General features: G+C 54.0%; 1 protein-coding gene across 2 annotated transcripts in view; it reads left to right on the plus strand.

Moving 5' to 3' along the window:
• LOC121484786 (Fc fragment of IgG binding protein) overlaps window positions 1-18,874 on the plus strand; it is a 42,920-nt gene that overhangs the window by 16,859 nt on the left and 7,187 nt on the right. For both annotated transcript variants that reach the window (XM_041744477.1, XM_041744478.1), the window contains 12 exons: window positions 131-698; window positions 3,476-4,068; window positions 6,525-7,116; window positions 7,237-7,436; window positions 9,257-9,398; window positions 10,862-11,199; window positions 12,159-12,732; window positions 13,085-13,701; window positions 14,160-14,703; window positions 16,006-16,577; window positions 16,776-17,349; window positions 18,371-18,570. In XM_041744477.1, coding sequence (XP_041600411.1) covers window positions 131-698; window positions 3,476-4,068; window positions 6,525-7,116; window positions 7,237-7,436; window positions 9,257-9,398; window positions 10,862-11,199; window positions 12,159-12,732; window positions 13,085-13,701; window positions 14,160-14,703; window positions 16,006-16,577; window positions 16,776-17,349; window positions 18,371-18,570 — 5,514 coding nt within the window. The remainder of the gene's footprint in view (window positions 1-130; window positions 699-3,475; window positions 4,069-6,524; window positions 7,117-7,236; window positions 7,437-9,256; window positions 9,399-10,861; window positions 11,200-12,158; window positions 12,733-13,084; window positions 13,702-14,159; window positions 14,704-16,005; window positions 16,578-16,775; window positions 17,350-18,370; window positions 18,571-18,874) is intronic.

Genomic DNA, 18,874 nt, shown 5'->3' on the forward strand with positions numbered 1-18,874 from the left:
AAGTGGAACCAAGAATAATGTGCTCAAGAGAATAGCAAGGAGTTCAGAATATTTGGAACCAAGTGTGTGAAGGGTGGGACACAAAGCCATGAATACCCTGACCCCTTGGATCTCCTTCATCTCTGCCCAGGTGGATGGCATCCTTCATCACCTGCCCCTCCAGGCAGCCAACGGGCAGGTGCAGGTGTTCCGCCAGGGCCAAGATGCCGTTGTGCGCACAGACTTTGGCCTCACTGTCACCTACAACTGGAATGACCGTGTGATTGCCAAGGTGCCCAGCAGCTATGCTGGGGCCCTGTGTGGGCTCTGTGGGAACTTCAATGGGAACCCCAATGACGACCTGGCTCTGCGGGGTGGAGGTCAAGCTCCCAATGCACTGGCCTTTGGCAATAGCTGGCAGGAGGAGACGAGGCCAGGCTGTGGAGCAACTGAGCCAGGCGACTGTCCCAACCTGGATTCCCTGGTGGCCCAGCAGCAGCAGAGCAAGAAGGAGTGTGGCATCCTTGCCGACACCACGGGGCCCTTCCGGGAGTGCCACAGCAAGATAGATCCACAGGGCGCTCTGCGCGACTGTGTCTATGACCGCTGTCTGCTGCCAGGCCAGTCTGCGCCATTGTGTGAGGCACTGGCCGCCTATGCTGCTGCATGCCAGGCCGCTGGGGCCACTGTGCACCCCTGGAGGAGTGAGAATCTTTGCCGTGAGTACCGGGAGGGACAGCGGGGGGGTGGGGGGGGGCTAAGCCTTATGAATATTCATTAACCTATTAATATTAATCTACGTGATTCTTATAAAGATATTCTGAGGTAGGGACTGTGGTTATACCCATTTAACAGATGAGAAAGCAGAAGCTTAGGAAGATTCAGTTAAACACCTGGGGATCATGACAGGTAGGAAGTCACAGATGCAGTAAATATTTGTAAGACGACCCAGAATATCTGGTGGCCCTGGGTCTAATTCCTATGTGGCCGCTGTCATTCAGAGATGAGTAGCAATGCTGCCCTTAGAAGAAGCCTGGTCCCTCTCCAGTGTTTTTGGTCACCATCTGGCCCACTTCACTCCTTTACATCTTACTGGATGGTACACATGCTGTCCACTGAAATACACATGATAAATACATGCATGTCACGTCACATTGTTTCTTTTTCTCCTTCAACTTAACTTATAGTCATTCATTCATTCAACAAATATTTGTTGAACACCTACTATGTTCCATGCACTGAAGACATAATGGGGGAGAAAACAGGAAAAAAATCTCACTCTCCTGAACTGACCTTCCAATGATTTTTAGTTTCAGCAGAATTTAACCTAACGTAATATACTTACATACATGAAAGTCTCTTTTTTGATCACCACACCAGTTAGTTTTTGATGTGTAACCAACATCCCCAAGGCTAAAAGTGGATTAAAACAAAAAGCAGTTATTGTTTCTCATGATTCTGTGGGCTGCTGGGCTGTTCTCCTGGTCTGGGCCGCATGGTTTATCTTTGCAGTCCTGCTGGCAGTTCTATGGGGGCTGGATGGTCTACAATGGCCTGACTTTGCATCGTAGGAAGAGTACCCCTATTGCTATGGGTGGCTTTCGTGTGGCACACTCCCTACTATGCAGCTCCCCTTCTAAGAGTTTCTAAGGATTTTTCTCATTTCCTTCTCACCACCACCCTGTGAGGTGGGATCACTCCTATTCCTATTTTACAAAGTGAGCAGTTGGAACTACAGAGATATTAAGTGATCTCCCTGAGGTCGCACAGCAGGGCAGCATGACTTGCATCCAGGCAGGCTGGCTCCTGAACTTGTACTGTTAATCGCTTTATTCTGTTGCCTTTGTGGAGACTGAGAATCTCCTATTTCCTTAAAACTACTCCTGCCCTTGTACCCCTTGGCAGTTGTAGAAGACTGGGTCATGAGGATGCAGACATCAGGCAGAGGGGGGCTTAGGGTGGGGCCTGACTTACCCAGCACCAGCTTTGATGACTGTGGGTATCATGCCATTCTCAGTTCCTCTACCACCCCTTTGTTTTTGTTTTTGTTTTTGTTTTTTTATATTCCTGACACATTTTATTTTTTTTAAAGATTTCATTTATGTATTTTTGAGAGACAGAGAGAGGTAGAGACATAGGCAGAGGGAGAAGCAGGGTCTCCACGGGGAGCCTGATATGGAATTCGATCCCAGAACCCTGGAATCACACCCTGAGGTGAAGGCAGATGCTCAACCACTGAGCCACCCAGGTGCCCTTGCTGACATGTTGTAAAGCAAATTCGAGCATGAATTTCCCATAAATATTTCAATAAACATCTCCACTTAAATCACTTTCGTCCTGTAACAGCTATTTTCCTTTTCTCTCCTACATATTATTATAAAATTTTTCAAATGTATATAAAAATTGCAATAATTTTACCATGAATACCCATACATTTGCCAACTACATTCTAGTCTACATTTTACTATATTTGCTTTATCACATGTGTGCCCCTCTATCCATTTTGTTTGGGCCATTAATTTATTGGAAAAAATCAAGTCATTTGTCCTGCAGAATTTCCTCCTTTCTGGGTTTGGCTGGTTGCTTCTTCATTGTTTTATTTAACTTGTCCCTCTGTTCCCACATTCTCTTGTAAGCTGGCTATAAGATCTAGAAGAGCATGTCTAAAAGAACTTTGGTGATGATGGAAATATTCTGTCCCTGAGCTATCCTGAGGGTCACACCAATTACATATTGAGCACTTGAAATGAGGCTGGTGTGACCAAGGAACTAAATCTTCTATTTTATTTAACTTTAATTAACTTAGATTTAAATGGCCACTCGTGGGTATCATATCAGCACAGATAGAGGCTTTACCGGGCTTAGTCTTGGCTTTTTTGTTTTATTTCAAGGAAATCACCTTATATTCTGGAATGGCTGGAGTTTGGAGAGAGGAACGGGAATTATTTTTTTCCTCCTTACAAAATGGGCCCAATATTTCAATTTACTACATAATTACTACTACTACTATATCATGATAGAATGAAGAAGCTAAAACCACTATGTTCACAAACACATTGCATCAATCACATACACACACTGTATATGCATTTACATGTTTAAAATATGTTCTTAAAGACATTACAGGGCAGCCTGGGTGGCTCAGTGGTTTAGCGCCACCTTCAGCCCAGGGCGTGATCCTGGAGACCCAGGAATAGAGTCCCATGTCGGGCTCCCTGCATGGAGCCTGCTTCTCCCTCTGCCTGTGTCTCTGTCTCTCTGTCTCTCTCATGAATAAATAAATAAAATCTTTAAAAAAAAAAAAAGACATTACAGATAACCACAAATTACAGTCAACTTGGATTAATTATGAAATAATCTATCCCCCAGGCCCCACTGAACAGAGGGGCTCCTTGAAGCTAGACGGCTTACATGTGAGTGTGTGCACGAGTGTGTGCCTGTACATGTGTTACCCAGGAGCAGAAATTCTTAATGCTCATCATTGCTCTCCCTGCAGCTCTGAGCTGCCCTCCCAACAGCCACTATGAGGCATGTTCCCGTGGCTGCCCGCTGTCCTGTGGAGACCTCCCAGTGCCCGGGGGCTGTGGTTCTGACTGCCACGAAGCCTGTGTGTGCAACGAGGGCTTTGCACTCAGTGGTGAGTCCTGTGTGCCCCTGCCCTCTTGCGGCTGCACCTACCAGGGCGTCTACTACCCGCCAGGTCAGACCTTCCGCCCTGGACCTGGGTGCGATTCCCTCTGCCAATGTCAGGAGGGCGGCCTGGTGTCCTGTAACCCCTCCTCCTGTGGCCCGCACGAGGCCTGCCAGCCATCTGGTGGCATCCTGGACTGCGTGGTTGTGGGCTCGGCCACCTGCCAAGCATCGGGAGACCCCCATTACACCACCTTCGACGGCCGTCGCTACGACTTCATGGGCACCTGTGTGTACGTGCTGTCTCGGACCAACGTGACCCGACCCGGGCTTCAGCAATTTGCCGTCCTGCAGGAGAATGCAGCCTGGGGCAATGGGAGAGTCAGTGTGACTAGGGTGATCACCGTGCAGGTGGCTAACTTCACCCTGGTGCTGAAGCAAAATCACTGGAAGGTCACGGTGAGAGCAGTAGCGGAACACGAAGGGGAGGGGGCCTGGGATAGAGCATGCTGTGTGGGTGGGACATGGGGCTCAGAGCTTGCAGTGGATGTGGGAGGCATGGGATCCCTGAGGAGAGTGGGTGCCCCAAGTGGGGAGCCGAGGAGCCAGGAGGCCTTGGGGACCTGGGACCTGTTCCCATGTGGCTCAGTTTCCCCCTCCATGTGCTCCTCAGTCTCTCCTCTCCTGCCCTTGCCTATTTCCTCTGAACACCTCTCCCAACCTCCTTCTCCTTTTCCCTGCACCTGGTCCCTGCTCCAGCTGCCTCCCTGGTCTACTGCCCAGCAACACAATGCAATCAGAGGCTGGACAAGTTCAGGGATGAGAAAGGTTCAAGGACAGAGGACGATCTGGGGGTGACCCCATCACCCCTCAGCAACCAAAACAACAATAGTAACAGCAGCTATGGCTTTTACCCTAGATCTTGTTGGCCACTAAACACTTCACATCCATAGCGTCATTTCATCCTTGCAACTGGGCGTACCATGATTTGCTTTATTCTTTAGAGGGGAAGGTCCCATCACTGGCCCAAAGTGCCTCAGCAAAGGCATGACTTGAACCCAGGACAACATGCCAGGGGACAGTGCCAATGGTGCACACCATGGTGCTTTTCTGAGAAGGATTTGGTCTCATATGGAAAGTGGAGAGATCTCCCCAGGGATCCCACTAAAATGGGGGCTCATGACCATTGTATTCACAAAGTATTGACGATGAGGATGCTGACAAAGAGCTGACTTTTTCAGCTGCCCCCTGTGCACTGGCCATGGGTTAGATGCTTGCATACACTCCCTGAGGCTGCCCACGTTCCTAGGAGAATGCCTGACATAGAGTTGGCTCTGAATACAGGGGTGGTTGGTGTTCTTGTCGTTTGCATCTCACTGAATCCCCCAGCTTCTCCATGAAGTGGAAACTATCATAGCCCCCACTTTACAGATGAGGAAACTGAGACACAGAGATATGTCACTGGTTCCTAACCATTCCCAGTCCCTGCTTGGGAAGTATGGCAGGTGACTGTGTTTTAAGGAGCTTCGGCCAGGAGAGTGTCTTCCTCCTGCCTTCTCCTCTGATTCCTTACACTTCCGAAAGAATCTGATGCTCACTGTGTCTACATTCAGGAAGGATGAGCAAGCGTGTTATTCAGAGGTGGATTTCTAGGTGACCATCAAGGCTTTGTTGGTGACCATCAGTCTTCAACTTGAAACCACTGGTTCTCGGCTCAGGGGTTTGAAGTTCATTTCGCATTAGCCTAATGCTCCACTCACTAATGCTTAAAGCCTTAGCACTCACTTACTTGTCAAAATAAAAACTTCCAAACAGCTCACAATACTAGCAAATGCTCCCAGAATACCTGTGCCAGACACATTTCTCAGCACTTTCCAAATGTCCGCTTGAATAATCCTGCCAGTCCACCCTGCCTCCCATTCAGTAGATGAAGAAACAAATACAGAGAGGTGTCTCTCACCTGCACAGAGTCACAGGAAGAGGAAGGGACAGAGCTGTGTTGGAAGCCAGGCAGGTGGCTCTGGAATCCATCACTGCATTATTGATCAGCAAGTGGTGAACGAAAGGTAGCTGGTAAGCTTGTTACTCCATCGAGACTTGCATCAGCTTCCTATGGCTCTGAAATAAGTTACCACAAGCGTGGCAGCATAAAACAACAGAAATTTGTTTTCTCACTGTCATGGAGACCAGAAGTCCAAATTCAAGGGGTTGGCGAGAGCTCCCCTCCCTCTGAAGACTCCATGAGGGTGGCTCCTTCCTCACCTCTTTCAGCTTCTGGTGGTTCCAGGTGTTCCTTGGCTCATGGCCAGGACACTCCCATCCTGGTCTTGGTCTTTTTTTTTCCTTTTTCCTTTTTTTTTTTTTTTTAATATTTTATTTATTTATTTGAGAGAGAGGGAGCACACAGGGCAGAGGGAGAGGTAGACAGGATCTCAAGCAGATTACATGCTGAGCACAGAGCCCAATGCAGAGCTCGATCCCAAGACCCCAAGATCAAGACCTGAGCTGAAACAAAGAGCCGATCACTCAACCAACTGCGCCACCCAGGCGCCCCGTCTTTGTCTTCACATGGCCTTTTTTCTTCTGTCTGTCCCCTTTTCTGGCTCTCATCATTATATAAAGAAACTCGTCCTTGGGCATAGGGCCCACCTGAATCCAGGGTGATCTTGGGATGATGACCCTAAGTATATTTGCAAAGACTCTAATTCCATATAAGATTATATTCAGGTTCTGGGTGGACATATCCTTTGGGGACCACCATTCAGCCTGCTACAAGACTTGCCCATTTTACAAATTTGAAAACTAAGGCCCAGAGAGGTGAGGTCACGTGGATCCCCAGTGTCAGGCAGGGGCTTGAACTAGCGTCTGCCCTCCCAAAGTGCACCCTCTGACGTGTGTAATCTCTTGCCTCCCAGGTGAACGGTGTGGACATGAGGCTTCCTGTGGTACTGGCCCAGGGCCAGGTCCGCGCCTCCCAGCATGGCTCGGACGTCGTGATCAACACTGACTTTGGCCTACGTGTGGCCTATGACCTTGTGTATAATGTGCGGGTCACAGTCCCAGGGAACTACTACCAGCAGCTGCATGGCCTGTGTGGGAACTACAATGGTGACTCCAAGGATGACTTCCAGAAGCCAGACGGCTCACAGGCAGGCAGCTCTACTGACTTCGGCAACTCCTGGGAGGAGGCAGTGCCAGGCTCTCCCTGCCTGCCGCCACCCACCTGCAAGCCCGGCGAAGATTGCAACTCGAGCCCTGAGTGTCCACCTGAGCTGCAGGAGAAGTACAAGCAGGAGAAGTTCTGTGGGCTCCTCACCAGCCCCAATGGGCCTCTGGCCGCCTGCCACAAGCTGGTTGATCCCCAAGGTCCCTTAAAAGATTGTGTCTTTGATCTTTGCCTGGGTGGTGGGAATGAGAGCATTCTCTGCAGCAACATCCATGCCTACGTGAGTGCTTGCCAGGCGGCTGGAGGCGATATTGAACCCTGGAGGACCGAATCATTCTGTCGTGAGTAGGGGGCAGAGGAATGGGGGGTGACTGAGGCATAGAAGGGCCAGACATGGGGCCCTGCAGCCCCTCCCACAGAGCCCCTGGGAGGGGCCACTGACCAGAACTCCCTCTTTGCAGCGATGGAGTGCCCCCCCAACAGCCACTATGAGGTCTGTGCAGACACCTGCTCCCTGGGCTGCTCCGCACTCAGCGCACCCCCGCAGTGCCCAGAGAGCTGTGCTGAGGGCTGCCAGTGTGACCCCGGCTTCCTCAATGACGGCCTGGCCTGCGTGCCCATCCAGCAATGTGGCTGCTACCACAACGGTATCTACTATGAGGTAGGAACCCTGTCATTGCGGGCAGAGCCCAGGGCCTTGCACCAGAACCCATTCCACTGCCCCTCACCCCACAGCCCCCCACTTCGCCTCCTGAATGTCTCTCCCACCCATCCCTTCCCCTCTTCGTGGCCCCACTGCTGTCCCATTTGCCATCTCCTGCTGCCTCCACACCCTCACTTTTCTCCCTTGGGGCACCTTCCTCACGGCAGTGGGAAGACTCTTCTCAATATGGCCATGGGCCCTGCAACTTCAAACCCTTCCCTGATTCCGCAGGTCTAGACCATCTGTGTGACACAGCAGGTGACTCCATCTGCTTCCTTCTCCCACCTTCATGCACTTACTCCTTTTTCTTTGATTTGACTGTGTGTCTAAAGTCAGTCTCCCTCAAAGGACCACAAGCTCTGTGCGGGGGGGCCCTCTCTGCTGTCGCCTCATACAAATGAAAGCAGTAATAAGAGTGAATAGGTAGACAGTGCTCATTATGTGCCAGTTATGGCTTTCAGTGCTATGTGCACAGGATATGTGTGATGAATCTTTTTTTTTAAAGATTTTATTTATTCATGAGAGACACAGAGAGAGAGGCAGAGACACAGGCAGAGGGAGAAGCAGGATCCCTGGAGGGAGCCCAATGCGGGATTAGATCCCAGGATCCCAGGATCACGACCTGACCAAAAGGCAGACACTCAACCACCAAGCCATCTAGGTGCCCTGTGATGAACTTTTTATTCCGAAATATATATGTATGTGTGAACTTTTTATTATGAAATTTTGGTATGAACTTTTTTGTATGTATGAAATTTTAATTACGAAAATTTTCTTTTTTTAAGATTTTATTTATTTATTCATGAAAATACACAGAGAGGAGACAGCGAGACAGAGAGAGAGAGTCAGAGACACAGGCAGAGGGAGAAGCAGGCTCCATGCAGGGAGCCTGACGCGGGACTTGATCCCGGGTCTCCAGGATCACGCCCTGGGCTGTAGGCGGCGCTAAACCGCGGAGCCACTGGGGCTGACCTATTAAGAAAATTTTCAAACATGCTCCCACCATGTTTGACTTCTGTCAAGAGAACAGTGTAATAAATCCCCATGAACTTATTACACAGCTTTAGTGATAACCACATTTTCCCCACCTTGTTTCAACTCCAACCGAGTTATTAAAAAAGAAAGAAAGAAGGGATCCCTGGGTGGCGCAGCGGTTTGGCGCCTGCCTTTGGCCCAGGGCGCGATCCTGGAGACCCAGGATCGAATCCCACATCAGGCTCCCGGTGCATGGAGCCTGCTTCTCCCTCTGCCTATGTCTTTGCCTCTCTCTCTCTCTCTGTGACTATCATAATTAAATAAAAAAATAATAATAAAATAAAATAAAAAAGAAAGAAAGAAAGAAAAGAAAAAAAACCCCTCCCTTTTCATTTCTCCTGTATTATTAACTAAGTTATACTCTTCTAGGTAGCTGCTATATTATCAGCAGCTTACAGATGAGGAAACAGAGTTATCCAGAGGTTAATTTACACAGAGTGATACAGTTTGGAAATAGCAGAAACAGGCTTCAGACCCAGGCAGTTTGCTCCAGAGCTTTTGCTCTTAATTGGTATGTCACACCGCTTCTCATAGACAGCAGACATTTAGTGGGGGTTTTGGAAAAGTGAATGAGTGAATGAATGAATTTGACCTCAGGACCATACGGTGCTTTAGGTCCACAGACAAGGGGCCACCCTGCTGAAAGATGTCCCTTTCGTGTTCTCTGGACCTTCTGTCCCCGGAACACCGGAGATGCCAGTGTCAGCTCCCACCCTCATGGCCGTTGCCCTCTGTCCCCACAGCCGAACCAGATGATACTCACTGACAACTGCCAGCAGCAGTGCGTGTGCCATGCCGGACAAGGTGTGGTGTGCCAGGCCCACAGCTGCAAGCCAGGACAGGTGTGCGAGCCTTCGGGAGGCATCCTGAGCTGCGTCACCAAAGGTGCTGGGCTGGGACCGGCCTCAGGGGGGCTGGGAGCACAGGGTGATGCAAATCCTGATTTTCACAGGGAGAGGTACGGAGGAGTAAAGATTGAGGTCTCAACCTGGGGCCCTCTGAGGCTGGGATTCCCAGGGCGGGGGTGCAGAGAGCCTCCAGGCCAGGAGACAGGGACTTTTTTTTTTTTTTTTTTTTTTTTTGAGACAGGGACTTTTATGGTAGAATCCAGGCTGTGGGGAGCCTCAGGGCTAGGTTTTCTGGGGGCAATGTCACAGACCCTGGATACAAGGCAAGGACAGGAAAGCTTTTTCCCTAAAGGGCCAGATGGCAAACATTCAAACTTGCAGGCCTTGTAGGCGCAGTCATAACTCAACTCTGCCATCGTGGCATGAAATCAGCCATAGACTATGTAAGCAAGGGGATGAGGCTCCAGTGAAACTCTGATATTTATAAAAACAGACAGCTGGCTGTGCCAAAGTTCACTGACCGCTGGTACACAAGATTAGGCTCAAGGCATCTAACATCATCTCCCCTTCAAGGCAGGGAAGACTGGGACGCACAGGGACAGAGATAGAAAGCATGGGCTTGAGGTCTCAAGCAGAGACCCCACCAGACTGGGATCTTAGAATACAGGGCCCTCCTCAAAGGAGGATCAGGACTTACAGGGAAATAGTCTCAGACATGGGACACCCCCCTCCCCCCACCAATAAATCTGAGTCACAGAACTCCCCCCACCCAGGACTGGTTTCTCAGGTTGAAGGGCAGAGAATAATTCCTTATTCCCAAAGATAAGGGCATGGGACCTCCAGAACTGAGACCCTCAGTGCTGCTGGGCAGGATCACAGGGACTCCCAGGGGTGGGGCTATTTCAGTCAGAGTGGGATCAGGAGACAGAAACCACACAGTAGCTTCCATGAGGAGTTTAATCTACAGTATTTATTTGCAACAGATCCCAGAGGGATAAGAGAACTTGAATGAGCAGATGGAGGGAGCAGCTCCCAACTCCTACCCAGGGAAGGGAGGAAGGTGGAGAGGCAGAGGTCACTGGAAGGTGCAGCTATATAATCTGCTGGCTTAGAGGTTGTGCAGCCTGGTGGCCCCCAAAAGGCTGGGAGCTCAGGCATGGCGAATACGGGACCCAGGTCTTGAACACAGAAAACCCTGGTGCGGTGGATGCCTTCTCATGGATGCCTTCGGGGCTGGCATTGCAGATACTGGGACCCCTGCGGCTGGGTTCCAGTGTAAGGCCCTACAGTCTGTGTCTTTGCTGCAAGGTCCTTGGGGTCTAGGTCTCCAACAGCAAACCAACAGGCATGGGTCTCAGATGTGAGGCCTCGGGTATCTGTTCTCACCTGCAGTAGCCCTCAGCACCAGTACAGTAGTGCCAGCATAGACTGGGGCAGATGCCAGGGAGCAGCCGACCTTAGGCTGGGCAGCCCCACAAGGTCCCCTCTCCCCATCTCCAGACCCATGCCACGGTGTGACGTGTCGGCCACAGGAGACATGCCAGGAGAAGGATGGCCAGGCTGTGTGCGTGCCCAACTATGAGGCCACATGCTGGCTGTGGGGTGACCCACACTACCACTCCTTCGATGGCTGGGAATTCGACTTCCAGGGCACGTGCGACTACGTGCTGTCAGCAGCCGGCTACCAGGGGGGCAGAACCCAAAGCCTGACCCCCTTCACCGTTACCACCAAAAATGAGAACCGGGGCAACCCTGCTGTATCCTATGTGAGGCTCGTCACTGTGTCTGCCCTCGGCTTCAACATCTCCATCCACAAAGGGGAGGTTGGCAAAGTCCGGGTAAGTCCAACATGCCCTGGTGGGGGCAAGCCATCCTGCCAGCCACAGTTAGGAGCTGAAAGCTCACTCTTGGCCTAGACCCAAAACAAAATGACAGTGAAAGCAACAATTACAGCAAACGCCCCCTCTTTGTTGGGAATTAAATGAGCCCAGCCCTTTGCTAAAGGCTCTGATGTAAGACTTCAGCATTTGCCTTTTTTAGCAACCTGGGTTTGAATCCAGACTCTCCTTGTGAACTGTGTGATGTTGGGTGTGACTTTTCTTGATGGGCCTTCATTTCCTTGTCTGTGAAATGGGGATCCGGCTGAGAGCCTGTGAATGTTGGTGAGGGAATAAATGAGAGGCCCAGAGCCTGCAACAAGGAGGGAAATTCAGGGAGATGGGGAGAGGGGTGAAGGCCACGGGGAGGCGGGCTGCCTTTCCTGCCCATGGTGACAGGATTACAGATTAATGAATGGTAGTGCACAAAGGGAGAGAGAGGTACAGAACAGGGTCAGCACTCAATAATGAATGTTGAGTGACTTCAAGAGATGTCCAGATACACAGGGGTGTACAGGAGATGAGGGGGGGTCACTGAGAAAGAGACACAGAAAGACCCAGAGAGAGAGAGATGCTGAAAGAGAACTAGATCTAGATGTAGAGAGGGGGAAAGACAACAGAGAGAGAGAGAAGAAGAAGAAGGGAGGGAGATGGAGAGAGAGAGAATGAGAGAGAGAGAAAGGAGAGAGAGAGAGACCCAGAAAAAGCAGCAGAATAAGGTTTCATTCTCCAGGGCCTGGACTCAAGCAATATCCTTGATGTTTAATAACCGACATATAACTGTCAGTCCTGAGGAAGGCCTTGGCAGCTGCCAGCCATGGCAGATGAGGGAGGGAGGGAGGCAGGCAAGGGGCCAGAGCTGAAGCCTCTGCACCTCGAGTGAGCCCTGTTTGCCTCCTTCCCCTCCCCTCCACCCCCAGGTGAACGGTGTGCTGACAGTGCTGCCCGTCTCTGTGGCCGGGGGGCGGCTTTCGGTGACCCACGGCCCATCAAAAGCGCTGCTGGTGGCTGACTTCGGGCTTCGGGTCACCTACGACTGGGACTGGCGAGTAGAGGTGACACTGCCTAGTAGCTATCATGGCCAGGTGTCTGGGCTCTGCGGGAACATGGACCGGAACATCAGCAACGACCGAGTCTTCCCCAATGGCACACTGGCTCCCTCCATACCCAGCTGGGGCGGCAGCTGGCGAGTTCCAGGCTGGGACCCGCTGTGCTGGGACGAATGCCAGGGCAACTGTCCAACATGCCCTGAGGACCGCCTGGAGGAGTACAAGGGCCCGGGCTTCTGTGGGCCCCTGGCCCCTGACTCGGGAGGCCCCTTCGCTGCCTGCCATGCCCATGTGGCCCCCGACAGCTTTTTCAAGGGCTGCGTTCTGGATGTCTGCCTAGGCGGCGGGGCCCACGACATCCTTTGCCAGGCTCTGGCCGCCTATGCCGCTGCCTGCCAGGCCGCCGGGATTGCCATTAAGAACTGGAGGGAGGAGGCTGGCTGTGGTGAGTGTCGGGGAGCAGAGCAGGAGCTGGGGGTGAAGGAGGGGATCCTGTCTCTCCCACATTAGATGGGTCTCACTCCAGTATTTCTGGGCCATTTGTTTCTCTCTCTCTCTCTCTCTCTTTGCCTCTTGTCTCTTGGTGCTTGTCTCTGCCTCTCCATTTCTCATTCTCTCTCCCCATATCTGTTTGGGTCTTCCTCTGTGTCCTTCTATTGGTGTCTTGCTGTTCCCTTCAATCCCTCCCTGTCTGTCCCTCCTTGTCTCTCTCCATCTATCTCCTCCCAATCTTCTGACCCCACCCCTGACACCATTCCCTCTCTTTCTCTCCCTCCCACTCCTGGGTCCACCCACAGAGATCTCCTGCCCGGAGAACAGCCACTACGAGCTCTGTGGCCCAGCCTGCCCAGCCAGCTGCCCAGCCCCTACACCTCCCACGACCCCAAAGCCATGTGACAGCCCCTGTGCCGAGGGCTGCCAGTGTGATTCAGGCTTTGTGTGGAGTGCCGACCGCTGTGTGCCCCTGGATGGTGGCTGTGGCTGCTGGGTCAACGGCACCTACCACGAAGCTGGCAGTGAGTTCTGGGCTGATGCCACCTGCTCCCAGAGGTGCCACTGCGGGCCTGGGGGCAGCTCGCCGATCTGCAAGCCTGCCAAGTGCGGGCTAGGTGAGCAATGTGCCCTGTTGCCCTCGGGCCAGCTCGGCTGCCAGCCTGTCAGCACAGCTGAGTGTCAGGCCTGGGGTGACCCCCATTACATCACCCTGGACGGGCACCGATTCGACTTCCAAGGCAACTGCGAGTACCTGCTGAGCATGCCCTGCAATGCACTACCCATGGGGGCTGAGAACTTCACCGTCACTGTAGTCAATGAGCACCGGGGCAGCCAGGCAGTCAGCTACACTCGCAGCGTCACCCTACACATCTACAGTCACAGCCTGACCCTCAGTGCCCAGTGGCCGCGACAGCTGCAGGTGAGGGGCCTGGAGCCAGACGGGAGCCCATGCCAGCCCTGGGGTTGTCTGGGACAATCAGGAGTTTGTCATTCCCCTGATTCCCTTTCATAGGTTAGCGGGGCCATGATGCAGGGGTTCAGAGTATGCCTTGGAGCAGTGGCTTTCCCATTCCTTAGATAATTCCTTTAGTTTAGCCTTAGTTTATTCCACTATAAAATGGGTCTAAGAAGAGTACCTGCTTCAGAGGGTCGTGTGAGGAAGCAGTGGCATAGTAGCTCTAGATGCCCATTATTACTACTACTGCTGCTGTCATTATTATTATTATTATTATTATTATTTATTTATTATTACCAAAGGTAGATCCCAGCCTCAGTGTTCCACCCTACCCTACCCCACCCCCTCCCCCTTTGGTGGTGTAGTCAAAATTTGAACCTTGACCCGCGTGGTCATCCCCCATCCCTACCGCGTGCCCGCAGGTGGACGGCAAGCTCGTGGCGCTGCCCTACCAGCTGGACTCACGCCTGCGCGCCTACCTGAGCGGCGCCGACGTGGTGGTGACCACCGCCGCCGGACTGTCTCTGGCTTTCGACGGGGACAGCTTCGTGCGCCTGCACGTGCCGGCGGCGTACGCGGGCGCCCTCTGTGGCCTGTGCGGGAACTACAACCAGGACCCCGCCGACGACCTCCAGGCGGTGGGCGGGAACCCGGCCGGCTGGCAGGTGGGCGGCGAGGCGGGCTGCGGGGAGTGCGTGCCCGGGCCGTGCCCGCCGCAGTGCACGCCCGAGCAGCAGGAGCCCTTCGGCGGCCGCGACGCCTGCGGCATCATCTCCGCGCCCGACGGCCCGCTGGCGCCCTGCCACGCCCTGGTGCCGCCCCAGCAGTACTTCCAGGCCTGCCTGCTGGACGCCTGCCAGGCCCAGGGCCATCCGGGAGGCCTCTGCCCTGCCGTGGAGACCTACGTGGCAGTCTGCCAGGCCGCGGGGGCCCAGCTCGGAGAGTGGAGGCGGCCAGACTTCTGTCGTGAGTACTGATCCACGCCCGGTCCACATAATGGGGTGGGGCTGGGCAGGGGGTGTCTTCCCGCCTTCCCCTTCACACAGCTCTAAGACAAGAGTTCTCCTCCCCCACAGGGTTAGGCAGCACCTTGCCTCCCCTGAGCCAGGTAGCTCCTGTCCAAAGAACCACAATAGCCTTCACACACCAATGCACCAGGACGCAGACTGCCATGGGAGACACTCAGATACACCTGGTCAGAAACCCCGGGTCCAGGATCCTCTCAGGGATCCACGTGCTGATATCTTAGTCAGATAGACCGCGGTGGTGGAGCCGGTGAAAGCTACACAGCGAGATACACCTGGTCAAGGTAGATTCTCTCAGGTACCCCTGGTGAGAGAGACCTAGAGAGTTACACCTGGTCCGATGCACCTACACTGTTCCAAACACTGAAATACACAAGGTCAGATAGAACCTTGGTCTGATAACCTCAGGCAGAGACTCTTCTGATTAGAAGCACTTGGGCAGACACTCCCAGGTAAGATCATGACCCTGACACAGCCCCAGGTAGATATATACAGGTTCATGGTCAGAGAGTCCAGGGCCATTACCCTCAGACACATGGCCTTGGTGAAATTTATCCAGTCAGCTTCACCCAATCAGATAGACATGGTCGGACTCACGCCGACACCGACCTTGTCAGAGAGACTCCATCAGAGGCTTCGGGTCAGACATCCCCAGCCAGGTATACTCAGGTGGATTCATACCAGAGATACAGGATACATTTGGCTCCACGCCCTGGTCAGATTCACCCCCTGAGACACCCACAGTGGGTTCTAATCCTGCATATCTTGGTCAGATGTAGGTGGTCAGATTCACCCCATAAGATTCACTTCATCTTTAGAAATACTTCATCAGGGGGCACCTGAGTGGGTCAGTGGTTGAGCGTCTGCCTTTGGCTCAGGTCGTGATCCCAGGGCCCTGGGATCGAGTCCCACCCACATCAGGCTCCCCAGAGGGAGCCTGCTTCTCCTTCTGCCTATGTCTCTGCCTCTCTCTGTGTCTCTCATGAATAAATAAAATCTTAAAAAAAAATACTTGATCAGATTGACACATAGCATGGTCAGAGAGACTTGGTCTCCACATCCCCACCCTGGATCCCCCAGTAAGATATCCTGGATCAGACATTTTGCCCAGATCCTTGGATGGAGTCAGTCATGAAATATTCTCAGACAGAACATGCAGATTCTGAGCAGTTTCTCCCACTCTGCACCTTCTCTGTGCCTCTCCCATGCACCCACCTGGTTCATTCCCTCTTTGTCCTCACAGCCGTCCAGTGCCCTGCCAACAGCCACTACAAGCTCTGCGGTGACTCCTGCCCTATAAGCTGCCCCAGCCTCTCTGCGCCTGAGGGCTGCGTGCAGACCTGCCGGGAGGGCTGCGTCTGTGACGCCGGCTTCGTGCTCAGCGGCGACACCTGTGTGCCTGTGGGCCAGTGTGGATGCCTCCACGAGGGCCACTACTACCCACTGGGCGAGTCCTTCTACCCGGGCCCTGAGTGCGAGCGGCGCTGCAAGTGTGGGCAGGGCGGCCAAGTCACTTGCCAGGAGGGCTCGGCCTGCAGGCCCTACGAGGAGTGCCGAGTAGAGGACGGTGTCCAGGCCTGCCACCCTACAGGCTGTGGCCGCTGTGTGATCAATGGTGGCATCCACTACATTACCCTGGATGGGCGTGTCTATGACCTGCATGGCTCCTGCTCCTACGTCTTAGCCCGAGTCTGCCACCCTGACCCCAAGGACGAGGACTTTGCCATTGTGCTTGAGAAGGATGCAGCTGGAGATCTCCAACAGCTGGTGGTTACTGTGGCTGGCCAGGTTGTGACATTGGCTCAGGGGCCAAAGGTAAGTGGCTTCTCCCGGGGGTCTGAGCAGGATAGGCTCTACCCCAAGGTGAGTGAGGGGGACCCTCAGGTAATCCGAAGAACATGGTCTGACCCCAAAGGGCTGGTGAAGAACACAGTCCCACCCCAGGAGTCTGAGGGGACCGCCTCACCCATGATTCTGTGAGTCCCTGACCACCTGCTTGACCTTTCCATCCAGGTCACTGTGGATGGCGAGGCTGTGGCCCTGCCTGTGGCCGTGGGTCACGTGCGGGTGACTGCCGAGGGCCGGAACGTGATTCTCCAGACCACCAAAGCACTGCGGCTTCTCTTTGATGGCAATGCCCACATCTTCATCTCCATCCCCAGCCCCTTCCGTGGCCGGCTCTGTGGCCTCTGTGGGAACTTCAACGGCAACTGGAGCGACGACTTTGTGCTGCCCAATGGCGCCGAGGCCTCCAGCGTGGATGCCTTCGGAGCCGCGTGGCGGGCGCCCAGCTCCTCCCAGGGCTGCACTGAGGGCTGTGGGGCCAGTGGCTGCCCCGTGTGCTCCGCCCAGGAGACGGCGCCCTATGAGAGCAACCAGGCCTGCGGGCAGATCCGGGACCCCAACGGCCCTTTTGCAGGCTGCCACGCCGTGCTGAACCCCTCCGAGTACTTCCGCCAGTGCGTGTACGACCTGTGCCACCACAAAGGCAGCACCGCCTTCCTGTGCCAGAGCCTAGCGGCCTACACGGCAGCCTGCCAGGCAGTCAGTGGCACCGTGAAGCCTTGGAGGACGGAGAGCTTCTGCCGTGAGTGTCCAGGGGGGCCCTCGAGAGACTCCAGACCACGCTCAGGGACGTCCCGCCCCCCTCCACCGCCCCGCACCTGCTCCCATCCTGTCTGCATCTCACCAGCAGGCCCTCCCTCTTGAAGGCTCTCCTAGCTTCTCCCGCACCACACCCCACAGAGCTCCCACTGGCCCTTCTCAGTCTCCCTTCAGGGGCCCACTCTCCTGAAACCACAGACGTGCTTCATCCTCAGGGCTTGTCCTGAACCTTCTCTGTGGTGACCCGGGAGGGCTGGTCAGGCAGGTTGGCAGCTCACATAATAAAGCGTGAGTCTGTGGCTCACGTGGCCCCCATGTCCCCCTGGATGTGGCTATAGCCCTCAGACTTCCGGCCCAGACTGTACCTCTTAGATACCCCCAGTTAGGGGTATGCTTCCTTCTAACTCCCAGGGTAGGGCTGTGTCCTGTTCATTCTTCTCAGGACAGCACCTCTGTCCAGAGCCATGATCCACCCCTATGGCTCTAGATTTGTCCTCAGTGCTGACAGCGGACACTTTGTCTTCAGCCCTGACCTCTCTCCTGACTGCCAGTCTTGGGGGGGCAGTGGCTTCCTGGACACTTTCCCCCAGATGTCCATAGGGTCCCTCAGACCTGCTGTGTTCTCATATGGCATTAGCATTTTACCCCACACCTGATCCTCCCATTCCCCGACCGAGTCCTCATCTCGGGGGCAGCCACATGCTCTGCCAATTGCTCGCCAGAGCCCAGGGCCTCACCCGGAACACTTCCCCTGGGTCCTTGCAACTCCCTCTTCTTGTCCCATCCTGGCCTGACCCCCTGCCTGTGCTTCCCCCAGCAGCCCTGATCATGCTGGGCTGTCACTGTCTGTCCCCCTGAGATGAGCTCATCGAGCAGGGCCCGAGGCTGCTTTCTTGCTGGTGTCCCCAGCACTGCCCCCAGACCCTGGTGTGCGGGGAGGCCTAGGGGGTAGGGGTAAGGGTGCGGGAGAGGACCCTGACCTGCCCTACCTCCTCCCTCTGCAGCACTCCAGTGCCCGGCCCACAGCCACTACTCCACCTGCATGCGCTCCTGCCAGGGCTCCTGCGCAGCTCTCTCCGGCCTCACCGGCTGCACCAACCGCTGCTTTGAGGGCTGTGAGTGTGATGACCGCTTCCTGCTCTCGCAGGGCACCTGCATCCCCGTGCAAGACTGTGGCTGCACCCATGAGGGCCACTACCTGCCGGTGAGCCTAGGGTTGGCATCAATGATGGATGACAGGCAGGGAGGGAGGAGGAGCTCCAGGGAAACATGTGGAGTTCTTGTGCCCACACCTCAAGGATGGGGACATTTCCCAGCTCCATGGCTCCATGCCAGGGAAGTATTAGTTCCCTGAGTCTACTGAGACAGACGACCTCAAACTGGGTGGCTTCAAACCAGAGCCATCTATTCTCCCAGAGTTTGGAAGGCCAGCGTCAGGAACCAGAGGCACTGGGGCAAAATCGAGGTGTGGGCAGGACAGCCCTCCCTCCAGAGACTCCAGGGGAGAA

This window comes from Vulpes lagopus, chromosome 2 (assembly GCF_018345385.1).
Source record: "Vulpes lagopus strain Blue_001 chromosome 2, ASM1834538v1, whole genome shotgun sequence".
Lineage (NCBI taxonomy): Eukaryota > Metazoa > Chordata > Mammalia > Carnivora > Canidae > Vulpes > Vulpes lagopus.